The 15,035-nt window shown below is 39.8% G+C and overlaps 1 protein-coding gene across 5 annotated transcripts in view; it reads right to left on the bottom strand.

Annotated features, from left to right (window-relative positions):
* The window catches only part of caprin2 (caprin family member 2), a 20,703-nt gene extending 7,528 nt beyond the window's left edge, over positions 1-13,175 (bottom strand). For 2 of the 5 annotated variants that reach the window (XM_017426296.3, XM_017426300.3), the window contains exons 1-16: positions 13,043-13,175; positions 12,345-12,568; positions 12,184-12,246; positions 12,029-12,115; positions 11,093-11,331; positions 7,774-7,856; positions 6,584-6,697; positions 5,416-5,450; positions 5,098-5,328; positions 4,663-4,698; positions 4,455-4,586; positions 2,638-2,722; positions 1,132-1,181; positions 825-917; positions 647-742; positions 436-570 (exon numbers count right to left, since the gene is read on the bottom strand). In XM_017426296.3, coding sequence (XP_017281785.1) covers positions 436-570; positions 647-742; positions 825-917; positions 1,132-1,181; positions 2,638-2,722; positions 4,455-4,586; positions 4,663-4,698; positions 5,098-5,328; positions 5,416-5,450; positions 6,584-6,697; positions 7,774-7,856; positions 11,093-11,331; positions 12,029-12,115; positions 12,184-12,246; positions 12,345-12,557 — 1,692 coding nt within the window. In that variant the 5' untranslated portion in view covers positions 12,558-12,568; positions 13,043-13,175. The remainder of the gene's footprint in view (positions 1-435; positions 571-646; positions 743-824; positions 918-1,131; positions 1,182-2,637; positions 2,723-4,454; positions 4,587-4,662; positions 4,699-5,097; positions 5,329-5,415; positions 5,451-6,583; positions 6,698-7,773; positions 7,857-11,092; positions 11,332-12,028; positions 12,116-12,183; positions 12,247-12,344; positions 12,569-13,042) is intronic. The other 3 variants (XM_017426298.3, XM_017426299.3, XM_017426297.3) reach the window with 3 other exon arrangements.
* Between the last annotated feature and the right edge of the window lie 1,860 nt (positions 13,176-15,035).

Here is a 15,035-nt window from a genome sequence, read left to right as displayed (position 1 = left end):
GGATCCAAGAAGGCAATGGATGGACAGATGGTTGGATGGATCTGAGAAGGGGATGGATGGACAGATGGTTGGATGGATGGTTGGATGGACAGATGGTTGGATGGATCCAAGAAGGGGATGGATGGACAGATGGTTGGATGGATAGATGGTTGGATGGATCCAAGAAGGGGATGGATGGACAGATGGTTGGATGGATGGACAGATGGTTGGATGGATCCAAGAAGGGGATATAAATGCTGATACAGGTGAACCAGCTCCACTAGAGCACCAAAATCGTTCATTTTGAATGGGGAGTGGCGCGTACGGTCCGCACCAAGTTACAAAAATTGGGAGGTGCACAATTACTCGATGCAACACTGCACAGGGCCTTCACACGGAGGCAGGGACAGCGCGATTGCGTCACTGTTGCCTAAATCTAACTTTAGTTAAACTTACCGACTGAATGTGCTGAAACTCTGGAGAGGTGTGGGTTCGCCTGGTGGGAGAGTTGGAGAAAGTCTCTGCCTGGGGTGGGGTGGAGGTACATGATCTCCTGCCATTACAGGGGGAATGTTTCTCTGGATCAGGCTTCTGGAAAAGAAACTTGACAGTGTTTATTTTTATTAACTAAAAAAAACTTGAGTTTGAGTTTGTTTTTTATCCATACACAATGAGAGCTCTTGTTTTCCAGAGAAGGGGTGTTGGACTCCCGGCGGAACAGCGGTGGAGAGGAAAACCTTCTGTCAGCCAATTGTGGGAACTCCTGCAGAGATGATAATAAAATATATTTAAAAAATCAGTGCATCATTTTATGCTGCCTTTAACAGCCACATGTTGCCTTTTACATGATTGAGGTTCTTTGAGGAAAGGTCCAGGTCGCTCTGCAGATTCTGATCTCCTTTGGTCAAACAGACTTTATGCTCTTTAAGTGGGGTCGACTGAATGTGGGAGATGAAAATGAAATCAATATTATATCACTTAATTCATCATTCAACTATCACAAAAGATCAGGCAAAAAAAATTTTTACCAGGAGAAATATTTACTAATTTACACAAAAACTAAAACATGTATACAAACAAAGCAGAACAGAAACAAACTTCAAACAAATACAAAATGTTACATTTTCGTAAATATATAAAATGTAATCTTACATGCATCGTTTTTGGCAGGACTTCCAATGGGTTTCCTAAACCTTCATGGGCTTGTTGAATGTGGGGTAAGAAGAAGAAACAAACAAACAATAAACAACACAATTTTAAAAAATAAAATGGAAAATGGAAACCAATAAATTTAGTACAGAAATGAGAAAAGATTCAGTTTAATGAGGCCACTGCCACTAGGGTCACCAGGTCCACAAAAGAGCAGAACATTCGGCGTAGACTTTTTGCCCCGGTCACACATGCAAATGAAATCTTGATCTTAATGAGGTTTTAAATCTAGTTAAATAAAGGAAATGAAATAAAATTAATTGGTTGCAGCACCACATGGATGTCATCATGTGGTGGTGCTGATCAATAAATGAGCAAATGTACTGAGGATGCCATCAGCATCATCATCAGGAAGACCATCTACCAAAACCCAGAAACCCTGGCTGAATGGAGGTGAAGTCTCTCCTAAAAAAGGTACAGGGCGCAGTCTTCAGATTGGGAGACAATGTGAGGAGAAGTAAGGAGAATTCTGGAGACTAAATTAAGAGCATATTCTGAATTAGTTTTTTATTTTTTCAAAAACCGATGTGTGATAGAGAGCACCCTCATGTTCTCCATCACCACCTTGTACTGGAAGTTTCTGCTGCTAACAGGAAGGTGGTAAACTTCCTGTTAGCTTCCCTTCCATTGAGAACATCCACATCAGCAGGTGCAGCCTGCAATCTGGGGCATCCCACCCACCTGGCCCAAGGACTCCAACTCTCTTCCCTCAAGTAGGAAGATACCCAGAGCCAATCAGACTTCTCAACCTCATGTCTCACTGAACTCGCCTAAATCTGCTCTGCTTGATACATTTCTTTGAACAAAACGTGTTCCCATGGAAACTAGAGCCAGTTTGTGTCTCCAAGAATCGGCAGGCCAAGAACCCTCCCTTGCCTGCCACCCAGCTCACATAGCATCCAAACCTGCAGGTGGTGGGTGGTTTCCAGTCTCTTCTTCAGGTTTAACCAGCCAGCACCCCTGATAAACTTTGTTGGGTATCTTGACAAATATGTTTGTTGTTCAACAAGATTTTTGATTCACTTTAAGTCTGACACGCCAAATCCCCTGGAGGGCCAGTTTACCACGGGAGACCCACACAGGGGTCAATGCTCCAGACAACAGCCTTGGAGAATCACAGGGGTACTTCAAACCCCCTCCACCATATTAAGGTGCCAATTCTGCAGAGCCCATTTCTCAGGACTCCCCCAAGCTTTACCGGCAAACCCCATTGGGAGCAGACCCAGAACTCAGTAGAGGGATTATACATCCTCTAGCCTGGGAATGCCTTGGGATCCCCCAGAAGAGAGGAATGGTCAAGTTTCCCTCCTGGACCTGTTTCCACTACAACATGACCATACATAGGTGGCAGAAAAAGGATGAATGTAAACACAGAAATTACAATAAAAATAAATACAAATACAATAAAATACTTTCAAAATAAGAGTTTGTTCATATGTTTCATATTACCTAGTGGAGAGAGGGTTCCAGATGGCCGTGTCTTCTTCCTGGGTGTACCATTGGTCATAGAGTTCTCACCATCTAGCAGAGAGTCCTGAGGGCGAAAACAAACAAACAAAACTTCAGTAATTACTGGCCAAGAAGTCAAACTTACTCCTGGATTTTGTATGATTTCTACTTAAAATTCCTGATAATACAAATGAAAGTAAATTATTCAGAAAGCGCATGTATTATTGGTTCAAGACATTTGACAAACCTTTAGTTATGCTGCTATAGGCTTCGATTGCTGGAGGACATGTGGTTAACATTTCCTTACTCTGTCTTTACGCTTTACTCTATTTCTACAGTACATGCAATTAGGGCTGCAACTATCGATAATTTCAATAATCGATTAATCGGGCGATTATTTTCTCGATTAATCGGTCGTCTTGGAATTCATTCATTCATTCAGTCATTCATTTTGGCCCACATAAAAAAGTTATCTGTATGTAAAGGAGTAGGTTGATGTAAAACGTTTACTACTTTCTTATTTTTAAATAAATCAATATAAATTCAATTCAACATTCTCACTTTATATACTTAGCTCTCAAGCAGAAAACAACAATAGCTAATTTACCACCCGTGTTTCACATCTCTAAAAAACTTACAACTAAATCAATTAAACACACACACACTACAAGTACCATTAAAACAATTAATTACAAAAATAAGTAGATGTAAATGTAGTTAAATGTTGCCTCACTCTTCACTTGCATACAGTGATCGACCCATGACTAAACATTACTTTGTGATGCCACCGGGTGGCGCTGAAAGCAGCGTGCAGTTTCCTGTATGCTAACTGCTGCTAACAGAGCTCACAGAGCTAGTTCTGCTGCTTAACAACTTACACAATAAACACAAAAGCCTATTCAGCAGATTCTAACCTGCAGTGAGTAAAACATGCCCCCAAAACAGTAATGGAGTAGCAGAAAGAAAGTTTGCAGTGAGGAAGAGGAGCCGTAGCTTCTTCATCATCATACGGAGCGGACGGAGCAATGACATATTTTGGACGGAGTTTGTTCAGCAAACGCGCTGCGGGTGACGTCCCCGTTTCCGCGACAACGTTTGTGACGCATAAATTGCGTGACACATATCGATAATGAATTTTGTTGCCAACGCTTTTAATTATCGAATTTTATCGATTTTATCGATTTGTTATTGCAGCCCTACATACAATTATTGCTACCATTAACCTGCGTTTCTGTTTTTCTTCCCATATAAACTACACCTGGATCAATCTTTTGTTTAGATCCCTTTCCTGTCCTCTCAAAACCCAGCCCATCAAGGCAGATGGCCACTAGTCCTGAGCCTGGTTTTGGTTCTTTCCATAAAAGGGAAGATAATATCCTTACTATCATCAATGTGTTGCTCTGGCTGTGGGATGGTGCTGAAGCACAGATTTGACACAATTTCCTGGCTTTGTTAGACAACTTTTGCCAATTGATATTTTATAATGTACTGTATATGAATGTGTTGTACCATAATAGGAATTGAGTTGCCTGCAATTGGATTTGAATCAGAATCCATTTTGGACTGAACTGAATTTAATTCAATATTATTTGGATTTGTTATTTAGTATAGTGAATGCACTTTTTAAATAAATTGAACTTAAAAAGTCTTGTGTTGACATGTTAGTATGTGCAGCTTGGTCACTGTACATGACCTACAAACTGCAAAATCTGATGATTTCATTAGAAAGGGGTAAATCTGAACTTCAGGAGATTTTGGTCACTAGCCAAACAATAGTGGGTTCACAGTTAAGTAGTCTGCAAACAACCAAAAGCCACCTGCATGAAACTGAAAGAGCCATGGATCTTCGTCATGAGGTCCTCTACATGCTGCCTCCTTAGTGTAGGGTTTTTAGGTAAGGGAGATGGAGAGTTGAAGAGTTCCACTGGTATGTTGATTTCAATTGTCTGCTGAGAATCACAACAGGAAAGTTCATCCATTAAAATTATTGCATATTTTTCTGCAAACTACTGGTTCTTTACTTACAGACTTTTGCTTCCCTATGGCTTTCTTCTCTTTTCTCTAGAAAGAATATGCAAGTTACAGATTTGTTACTAAAGACAAAATAGGTAACATGTTTACTTTGAATTTATGCAGCCCTAAAACGTCTCATTCTGAAAGGAGCTCAAAACAGAACTGATCAGGTGGAATCTCAACATCTGAGAACGATTGTGTGTATTAAATGTAATGAACATGTTTTGTACAGCCCACAGACCGATCCTAACCTAGCATTATAGGTCCTCTTTAACATCTTAGTCTAAACTCTGATGTGAAAAGTGAGGGCTGACATGCATTATTTCAAAGAAAACTAGGCATTTAATTGTTGCATCAAACATCAACCCAATCAAATCCAGTTCAAAACACGATCCAAGGGATTCATTGTCCCTAAGTGGAAATGCAAAGTTAAGTCCAGAAAAGTACCTGTTTTCTTTCAGCCAACTGTTTCTTTGAGGTGATTTGAACCACTTTAGGTATAAATGTGGCTGCTCCTTTACACGGTTTGTCAACTGCGGTCCGTGGCGATGAGGGTTTATCTGGAAATTCCATCTCCCAGCTGTCAGGAGGCTCTCTACTCATCATGGCCTGGGAATCCTCCTTCCAGTTATGGTTTGGGGCAGCCTGCCCGTCACTCAGGTACAGTTTGCTGAAAAACTACGTCATCATCATCAACAGATCAGTGCATTTTGGGGACATATTTACAGTTACATAAAACAAATAAGTAAAGAAAAACAGTCTCACCTCTTTGACGTTTTCTTTTGGTTTTGACTTTATAGCTGAGGGAGGAACAGATGAAAGAAAATGTGTCGTTTTCAAAGCAGGACGTACTGCTGTTATTTCAGAATAAGCTTATAATCCTTGTCACTTAAATATGGTGAATGCATTATGCACATTTAAGGTTCCCTTTTGTTTTTTCAATGAACTGACGTGTTCTAAAAAGGTACTGTACTCGATGGGGCCTTTTCAGCTGCAGGTCCGAGGCTCTGGAACAGTCTCCCTGCTTCTGTAAGGTCTGCTGGAAATTTCAACTAAATTTAAAATCGGTTTTAAAGACTCACGCTTTCAAATTGGCTTTTAATTCCAGAGAGCATTATTTCTTCATTGACCTGTACAGCACTTTGGTTGCGTTTGGTTTTAAAGTGCTTTATAAATGAATGAATGAATGCATATCTGATTTAGCACCACATATCCAACATATTTAAGTGGCCTGGGTTGCATTTATGAAAATCCAATCCGTGTTGTTCAGACTGCCATGAAAAGATTAGATACAGGTCGTATAAGGGCAAAATAAATTTAAAAAAAAACGGATTTTGGTCACTTCAGGCTGCAGTGTGAACGTAGCATCAACTCAATGCATTTAGGCATCCATACATCTGAACGGAGACGAAAACGGATTTAAGTGACTAGTTGTTGGAGTATTTCCAAATGTTGATCAGAAATTCACCTCTTGGTTTCACAGAAAAAGAAAAAACTGTCAGAGTGCTTGGAGATAATAAATAGGCAACCACTTTGATAAAGCCATAAATAAGAATAGTGATATATTTTGCATCAAAACTTTGTCTTTAATTTTGTCATCAACAGTAAGTGAGCTAAACAAGAGTTTAAGTTATTATTGTGAAATTCAGACATTATTTTGAAAACATTACTTCCTGAAAGGCCCAGATCTAAGTATGAAAAGATGGGGAAACGAAGGGATTTATGAAGCATGGATACAGTTTTTTTGACAGTACTTGCTGTGTTTAGTGGATATTATATTGGATTTAGTGGATCAGTAATAGCCAATTACAGAACTGTGCATTCCGACCAGCTCAGTCCGGAAAAAGAGCACCAAAACTAAACATATATCATTTCATTTAGACAGCCAAAATCCCATTTCTGTCAGTGTAAGTGAATGTAACCATGATCTTACTGATCTGGCTGGGTGAGCTCAGTAAAAGGTCTGCAGTCCTGTTGGGAGGAGGAGGAAGATTGTTGAAGTACTTATAGTTCAACAGCCTGATGAGCTCATCTTTCAGCAACTTATCTGAAAAAAAAAAAAAAAACTGTACAAAACTGTACATTCATACTAGTTAAAATTTAAATTATTATGTCTAATGTTGAGGTTAATACTGTAAGGATAATTCATGTGGAAAAAAGTCAAAACTGAAAAAAAAAAACAAATTTTAGAGAACCCTACATGGTGAAAGTTCACTATACTGTCAACTTTATTTATGAGCATCTTTTTATACATTTAAATTTATTTAAAAAAAAACCCACAACCTTTAGAAATTTATGGTTTCTAAACAAGTATTTGTGTTTAATAATCATGGTTACAATATTAATCAATTCAATATTAATAATAATGATCAGTAACTTTGAATTTAAGCTCGTTTTTTTTACCTGATGAACTATAAAAAAACATTTAAATTAAATTAAATTTATGGTGACATTTAAAAATGTTTGATTAAAGAGTGAACAGCTGCTGGAAGCTGGAAGATGTTTGGTACAAACTGTAGTTTCTGAGAATTTGTCCTGGGAGGACAGGATAGGTGCCTTCTACATCATTCTGTTCTTTCTAGTCAAAATGACGAGTACCATTTGTTCTATTCATAATTAATATCTCAAACAATTCTTTGGCACTTTTCCAGTTCATAGGTCTTCAGATATCAGCAAATCCATTCTTTCTGAGCACTTTGGAAACAAGAAAAATTAAGATTAAACACATTTGAGATGTCTACAATACCACTGCTAGAGGCAAAAACTTTAATTTTAAAGATCCAAAATGAAAGATTATTCTAAAATCTAATGATTTTTTAAATATCCTAACATTTTACCTAGTAAAATATTAGGAATATCCAGAATTCATATTACAACTCGTACTGATATCAGCGATCTGCATGAACAGAATCACAAAAATCTATAAAGATATTTTGGAGGTCCACGACGAGGTATAATTTAAACAAATACTGTGTGCACAAGTATTAGGCATGTCTTATTTTTGAGGATTTTTTATTATTCATCCATTTAAGAACTGGATATTTAAGCCTGGATGTCTTTCTGTCAGAAAAGGCTCCAGCCATGTGGAGAACATACACGTGACAGTTTTTTGTTTGAACTCACAAGTGGATCCAGCCACGGGTGTGTCCTTTCCCTCCAGAAGGTCCATGTAGACCACTGCAGCTTGGTCCATCTGCTTCTCTAAGCTACAGCACAAAATGAAGAGCACATGTGTTAACAGGAGCCATTTCAGACATTTTACCCTTTAAAAAAAAGAAATTAATTAAAAACCAAACAAGCTCCCTGCACCTACAAGGTGATTTAAAATCCAGGACTTGTTTCCATGACAAAATGAGTTGTTACATTTTGTCCATCAACTTTTGAACCATTTAAAGATTTGACTTTGTGTAAAACTTCTAAAAGGGAGTCACCCGATAAAACTATCATCTAAAATTACTTACTGAAGTAACATCAGTACCCTGAAGACAATGGCTCATGACAAAAATATAATCTTCATCGTTAATTTCCATTTTGCAACCATCTTTGTCAAGGAAAAAAAAAAAAAAAAAAAAAATTGCTAATGATCCAAGCAAAAACTAGAAATAAAAAAATGTCAAAAGCAATTTTTCCCTTACCGGTATCCAGCTTATTATGGAGTATTAAAAGGGCTTGATAGCATGTTTTAGGATTGTGAAAAAACTCATCATACAAGGCTTGTAAAAAAACAAAAAATACCAAAACTGGGCATGAATGGATAGATCGATTTAATGGGTAACACTGAACATTTACCCCACAACACAAAACATCTATACAGAATTTTAATCACAGCTTGTAAGAAAACTGTTTGCATTAATCTGGCTTTTATGTTTCTTTTGAAGTAATGGCTTCTTCCTGGCAGAGCGGCCTTTCAGCCCATGTTTCACTGTGGATAATGACACACTACATCTTCACCAGAGCTCTCATTTATAAAAGACCGCGTAGGATTCATACTAAAAGTTTACGTACGCCCAAACAAAAACAAAACGACAAAAGTTGGATTTATAAAATTATGCATACGCACAACAAGCAAATTTCCCTTCACGAAACATCTGTACCTCAAAGTTTGCGCACAAGATCCCGCCTCAGGTTCTGCCCTCCACACGCCCACATTCAACCATAAAGGGTCGATGCAAAGCACCTCATGAATGTGAAGGTGGATTTAAATGAGCCGGCTGATCAATGTTATTTTGTGGTTAGCAATGGAAACCACGGAGAAAAGAAACTGAGTTTCACAAAGCCTAAAATCGATGTGTTGGTGAATGAGGTGGAGAACAAATAAAGGAAGCGTTGTGAGCGGCAACACGTTGTTACCACTGGTAATTCAGTGAGTGGGACAGAGAGGACCGAGGCCGAGGTGAAGAAAAAGTCGTCAGATTTTAGGTCTGGAGGCAAAAAAGTGACAAACCGGCCACCGCCAGAGCGTGTCAGCCACAGGTGGGGGTAGGGGGTACCCGAACTGACACCTTTTATAAGAAGGATGGCCGGTGACATGCCGAAACGAGATAGTCTGACAAAAACTGATTGGGCGCACAGGTGTGAGTGTTATTAAAGTGCGCTTCCTCTGTGCGTTGAGGGTTTGGAAAGGGGGTTAGCAGCCAGCGCCTGAGGGGGGAGCCACTGCTCCTTTGTGTGTTAATCTGTGGTACCCATCACCCTGGTGATCACCCAGGAAGACGAATGTGATGAGGAGAAATCTTTAAATGTTGCGTGAACTTTAAGATTTAAGTTAGCTTAAAAGGCCTTTTTTTGTTTGACAGGTCCTTGTGGCTCACCAGTGGAAGCATAAATAATACTGCTGTTTTGAAAGCTTGTAATAAATTCGATCCAAGATTAAAGTGAAATTAATTATCTGAGAGGAATCATGATGCACGGTAGGTTCAATCCCTCACTTCACCATCTGTGTCGACAGTTTCCCGTCTCCAAAATGAAAATATCAGACCCTCCAGGATTTCGCGATGTTGCAATCGCAACTATTAACGCAAAATCAAGCAAACCCCGCAAAAATCGCAACTTTTTGCAACTTTGTCCAAAACACTGCAACTTTCCCGCAACTTTAACCCAATATTTACTGTTTCTGAAGTGATTCGCCACCGTTTCTGCGGTCTAGTCTCTTCTTTGTGGGTTTGTGTAGCGTGGAATACAAAATAACCCCAAATAACTCAGGAAGAAGACACGTGACGTCACTTCCTGTTAACATGAACAAGAACGCGTATGGGTGGAGGAGCCTTCAAAAAGCCTGGAATGGAAAGGGTTGTGTGTGTTGTACTTTTGAAAATTTTGAATTAATGTCATAATGAAACGTGAAAACTTCAGGCCAATTAGTCTTTTAAATTCAGATGATGAGTCGGGTGAGATTATGGCAAGAAGAATGGAAAGTAATGCTAATGATAATCAGTAAAGAGCAAAATGGTTTTATTTAAGGAAGATGATGCTTTCACAAAGTTAGAAGACTTCAAACTATAAAATTCATCTGCAAGGAGGTGGCACTGGATACAACAATTCTGTCAGGCCCTTTTTGCTTTAAAAATCCTACCAGGTCTGAAGAATATTGACAGTAAATATTCAACAGTTTATCCATTTCTTCTCCTTTCCGGGTCGCAGGGAACTGGTGTCTATCTCTGCTGTGTCAACAGTAAGAGACAAAATCCCAACCTCAATAGATGGACACTGATGCCCTTATTGCTAATAGGTAAAAATCAACATTTTCATTATGAAATAATTTAAAAACAGCCTACTATCTGAGCTAGAGACTGGACTACTACAGCCTGCATGTAAGTTACAGCAGATATTAAAATAATCCAGTTTGCTGCTTTCATTTAGATTGAATTATGGTCATTATTGGCATCTATTAATCTAGATTTTCACCAGCAGTAAATATTATGCTAGTAATACTGTTGAACTGCAGGAAGCAAGACATTTGCGAGGTGAGACATAGGGGCGAGGAATCCTATTACTTTTTGGTCATAGGGTCCAAAATAGTTGGCGGCGCCCCTGAGTAACAATGTTCAGTTTAGAAAAACTGAATGAGAAGTGTCATGCTAAAGTAGAGAGGTTTACTGATAGCTAATGTAGTGTTCTTTCTTTCCACTATGCCAGTTGACAGAGTTATTTTATAAGCCTTTGATTTTTTTATAATCTTTGCTTCATGACTGATAACCGTTGTACAGCTCAACATTTCAAAAATCACCAGACTAACAGTTTTAGTTCAAAATCCTCCCTGGATTTGATCACTTGTGGGACAGATAACTATTTAGTGGTCCATCAATGATGTTGTGGCTGATGAAAAGAGACCACACACTGTCCTACAATCTTTATACTCCTAATGATGACAGAAAACCTGCTCAACAGGAATTCCATTTCCTAAGAGTGAACATGGCAGCTGTTAGAACTGACCGACCCTCACCTCATTCCGGCGTCCCTCCTGACACCCAGCAGGGTGGCGAGCTGGGTCAGGTTGTTCAGCTGCGGGGCTGGGATGCGAGGTGCATGGTTGCATCCAGCCAGCAGGTCTTTCTGCACATACTCCTGCTGTAAGCCACTGAGGAGTTCATGAAACTGAAGCACCTTGCTCAGGTGGCCCCTCTCCACCTCGGTCCTTGCCATCTGCTCCTTTTGAACCGCTTCCTTCTGGGCTTTCAGCAACTACAGAGGGAGAAGGTCGACAGGAGAATGGTCAGCTTGTAGTGCTTTCACAGTCCGTAACAAAAACAGATCAAATTTCCAACTCAGAACTGACATCTTTGCAGTCTTAAACAGGATTTCAGCAAATCTACAGCTCATTGATTAAACCCGAGGTTCTCAAATGCTAATCTCTTCGTCTAACCCAGGGATTCCCAACTCCAGTCCTTGAGGAACACCATCCTGCATGTTTAGTTTTTCCCTGCTTTGAATGAGAGCGAACACCTGCTGCAGAGCAGGGAAACGATAAAAACATGCAGGATAGTGTTCCTCGAGGACCAGGGTTGGGAACCACTGGTCTAACCCTCATGGAAACTGTGGAACACAAAAATAAAGCAACAACATTTACACATCAGTTCCACCAACAATGTTTTTTTAGGGCAAAAACAAATAAAAACATTGGAGCGGCACTGCGATTATTCGTCTTCTTATGCTACTTTTAGCAGCTGTTCTGCTTCTTTTAACGACTCAGTTAATTCATTATTTCACAAATTTCAGCAAAGCCATTTCACTCTCAGCACGGACACAGAAAATGAGTTTTTGAAACGAAGAACAGACATTCTGGAGACTCCTCTGCAAACAGAGGAGCTCTGAGGTGCAGGCAGTTCAACGCATCCAGCCTTCTGCAGTGAACAACAACCACATTTAATCCAACACTTACATTCTGAGCTAGACCATCCATGGTTTTGTGCAGCTCTCTTGCAAACTCCAGGTTGTGGAGCACCTCCTCGTACTTCTCCACAGCTGCCTGATGAAACAAGCAGATGCAGTTAACGCACGAAAACCACTCAAGTCATCATCGCTGAGAAGTCTCACCATCTGGTCCTGGTTCAGGACCTCTCCTTGGCTCAGCCTCCTTCTGTAGTCCTTCAATTTCAGCTGTGGGTGAACAGAAGGCTGACAGAACCCAGGTACCCGCCTCACCTGTCCCACCTGTCCCACCCGAGCAGCTTCACAAAGATCTACAACCACCTTACCTTCTTCTTCTCCAGATTGCGCACTTTGTGTTTCAGGCAGATGAGACCGTCCTCTATGTAGGTTTCATATTCGGGGTAGGGGGTGGACACCTCCAGCCTCAGCAGCCCCCCAGGTGAACCCCCAGCTTTCACCTGGCCCTCCTCCTTACCTGCGGCTGGGAGGGCAGATGTGTCGGTGACATCCGGGGTGGGGGACGGAGACAGCTGCACCATGTTGGCTCCTGCTGGGAGTGCAGAGAAACATTCAGCCTGACTGCAGCCGGAGGGGAACCGAGCCAGAATCCAGCCCGGTGACGGTGCAGTTTCTGCGCCTGCGGAACCGCAGGCAGAAACAAAGCGACGCACGCGCGCGTATAACTTAAATCTGAGTTCGGTTTCATTAAAAGCTTCTCTGGAGTTAGTCAGTCGGTACGTTTGAGCCATGTAAATCACGAGCTTGGTCTTGGATGGAGGAACGCTCCGTGATGACGTCACAGTTTGAAACAGCAAAAAGGTAAGACTTTTTTACTCATTAATAGTTTAAGCTGTTATTTGGACGCTTCGAAACCAAGCCGAACTTTGGTGCAAATGTTGTTAAAAAAACCAACCAGTCGGTCTCCAAACTTTTACCCACCCGTCATTGCTTTAATTGATTACCGCGCGCGACGCGTCGGCATTAATTAACATATCAAACAGAACGGAAGGAAAACGGGAAGCACCTCGCGCGCCTTTTCTCCTCGCGCTCAGAGACGCCGGACAACCGACAGCACAGAACCTGACGGAACCACCCGGCAGGTCCAACTGGAACGTTTAGCTCAGGAGGTCAGACTGACAGCTCACACCTTTTATATACTCCGCCAGAGGGGGGCGTCACGCGGACAGAACACATCCGGGGCCTCGGGTTCAGGTCAGAGGTCACAGCAGGTTCAGTCACGTTAGAGTTTTATTATGGGACATAACATTTTATTATGGGAAAAGGCTGTGTTTATCTATTGTTACACAAAGAAGCAGTGTGTTTGAGTTGTGAACCCACAGGTTTGTCTCCAATTAACTCAAATGTTGTCAGCTCACCTATTAAAATCTTCTAAAGCCATGATATCATCATCATCTGGGCTTTACCAAATGGTTTAAAGTCTATGTTAACTTGAAGAAAGTTAAAGTTTTTTTCTCTCACATTATTCAGGTATTTAACAAACTAACTGAGCTAAAACAGGAAAGGTTTAGTCTGATTTCATGTCAGACAATAAGAAAAAAAATGGTTGTCTTTCTATACAGTGGATGGAAACATCTGGTTTCCTTGTTAGCAAAATATCTCATGAACTACTGGACAGAAAGTAATTACTGGCTATACGTCTACAGCTGATTAACTTATGGAGTTAACCCAGTTCAAGATGACCAAAACAGCCAATTGACTGCTAATTCGGCTATTGTTATTACTACTAGCGTTTTGCTACTTTTAATTTGTGATTTTCTAGTTTTACCTGTTAACTAGCACTTTGCTATTTTTAACTAGCCTTTTCTTACTTTTAGATAATAGATAGTGGTTTACTCCTTTTACCTAATCTTAGCTTTTACCTAGCTTTTTGCTAAAACAGCAGAACAGCTGAACTTATCTTTTTAGCTTAGTCACACAATGGGTTAATTTCATAATTCTACACATTATGAGGGCAAAGATTTTAGGTTCTCCAAAAAGGCTGTCCACTTGCAAGGAGATAACAGAAAGCCACAATCTCATTTTGCAGGGCAGACAGGTTAAGGGTAGTCGTTTGGACTCCAAAGATGGCGGTTAGTGGATTACTTTGGATCTGGATTTTAAAAACCCCTGAGAGTACAGAAAAAAAGTCACCTCAAAGCTTGTGCAAGCTTAGGCAGAAGAAAAACATATGACTTAAGTTGCAAGGTGAGGTCTGACATCTGGCACACTGGTCTAAAATTAAAGGGAAGATTTTAGATAAACAAGATTTTGAAAAGTGGACTCTGTTTGTTACTTTAAACTGTACAATCTGTAACCTAGCACATGGTGTACTTAGACCTTTACTGAGAATACCTTTGTCCCACCATGTCTCAGAGAGTTCAGCACCTAAATCATGTTCCCAAGTTCTCCATATATATATATATATATATATATATATATATATATATATATATATATATATATATATATATAATATATATATATATTATATATATATTATATATTATTATATATATTATATATATATAATATATATATATATATATATATATATATTATATATATATTATAAATATTAGAAAGGGGTGATTTCTGATTAGGCCTAAGAACCAGAAGGTCGACTCATGGTGGGTCAGCAACATTTGGAAAATTTGGAAAGAACGATGAAATACATTAACTAATTTGGAAAAAAAGAAACAGATGAGAGGTAGACAGATTAAATTTTGAGGACAATTCTGAAAAACGAAGAAATAGACCATCCTTGTAAAGGTCGCTCATAGTTTTAATGCCTCTCTTATGCCAAATTCTATAGGCAGCAGGGGGAAATAGATGATTTTTTACCAACAGCATTCAATTAGAGGGAGACACGAATTCAAAATGGGACCTAAATTCTGACCAAATCTTAAGTGTAGAGAGCACTATGGATTTGCCATCACAGAAGATAATTTAACAGGAAGTGATGAATAGATAATCGAGGCAGGTGGACTAGGTAGTCTCCTTCTGTAAGCAGCAATAAT

Source organism: Kryptolebias marmoratus, linkage group LG1, assembly GCF_001649575.2.
Source record: "Kryptolebias marmoratus isolate JLee-2015 linkage group LG1, ASM164957v2, whole genome shotgun sequence".
NCBI classification, from domain to species: Eukaryota; Metazoa; Chordata; class Actinopteri; order Cyprinodontiformes; family Rivulidae; genus Kryptolebias; species Kryptolebias marmoratus.
The sequence above is the reverse complement of the archived record's forward strand: the minus strand, read 5'-3'. Positions and strand labels throughout refer to the sequence as shown.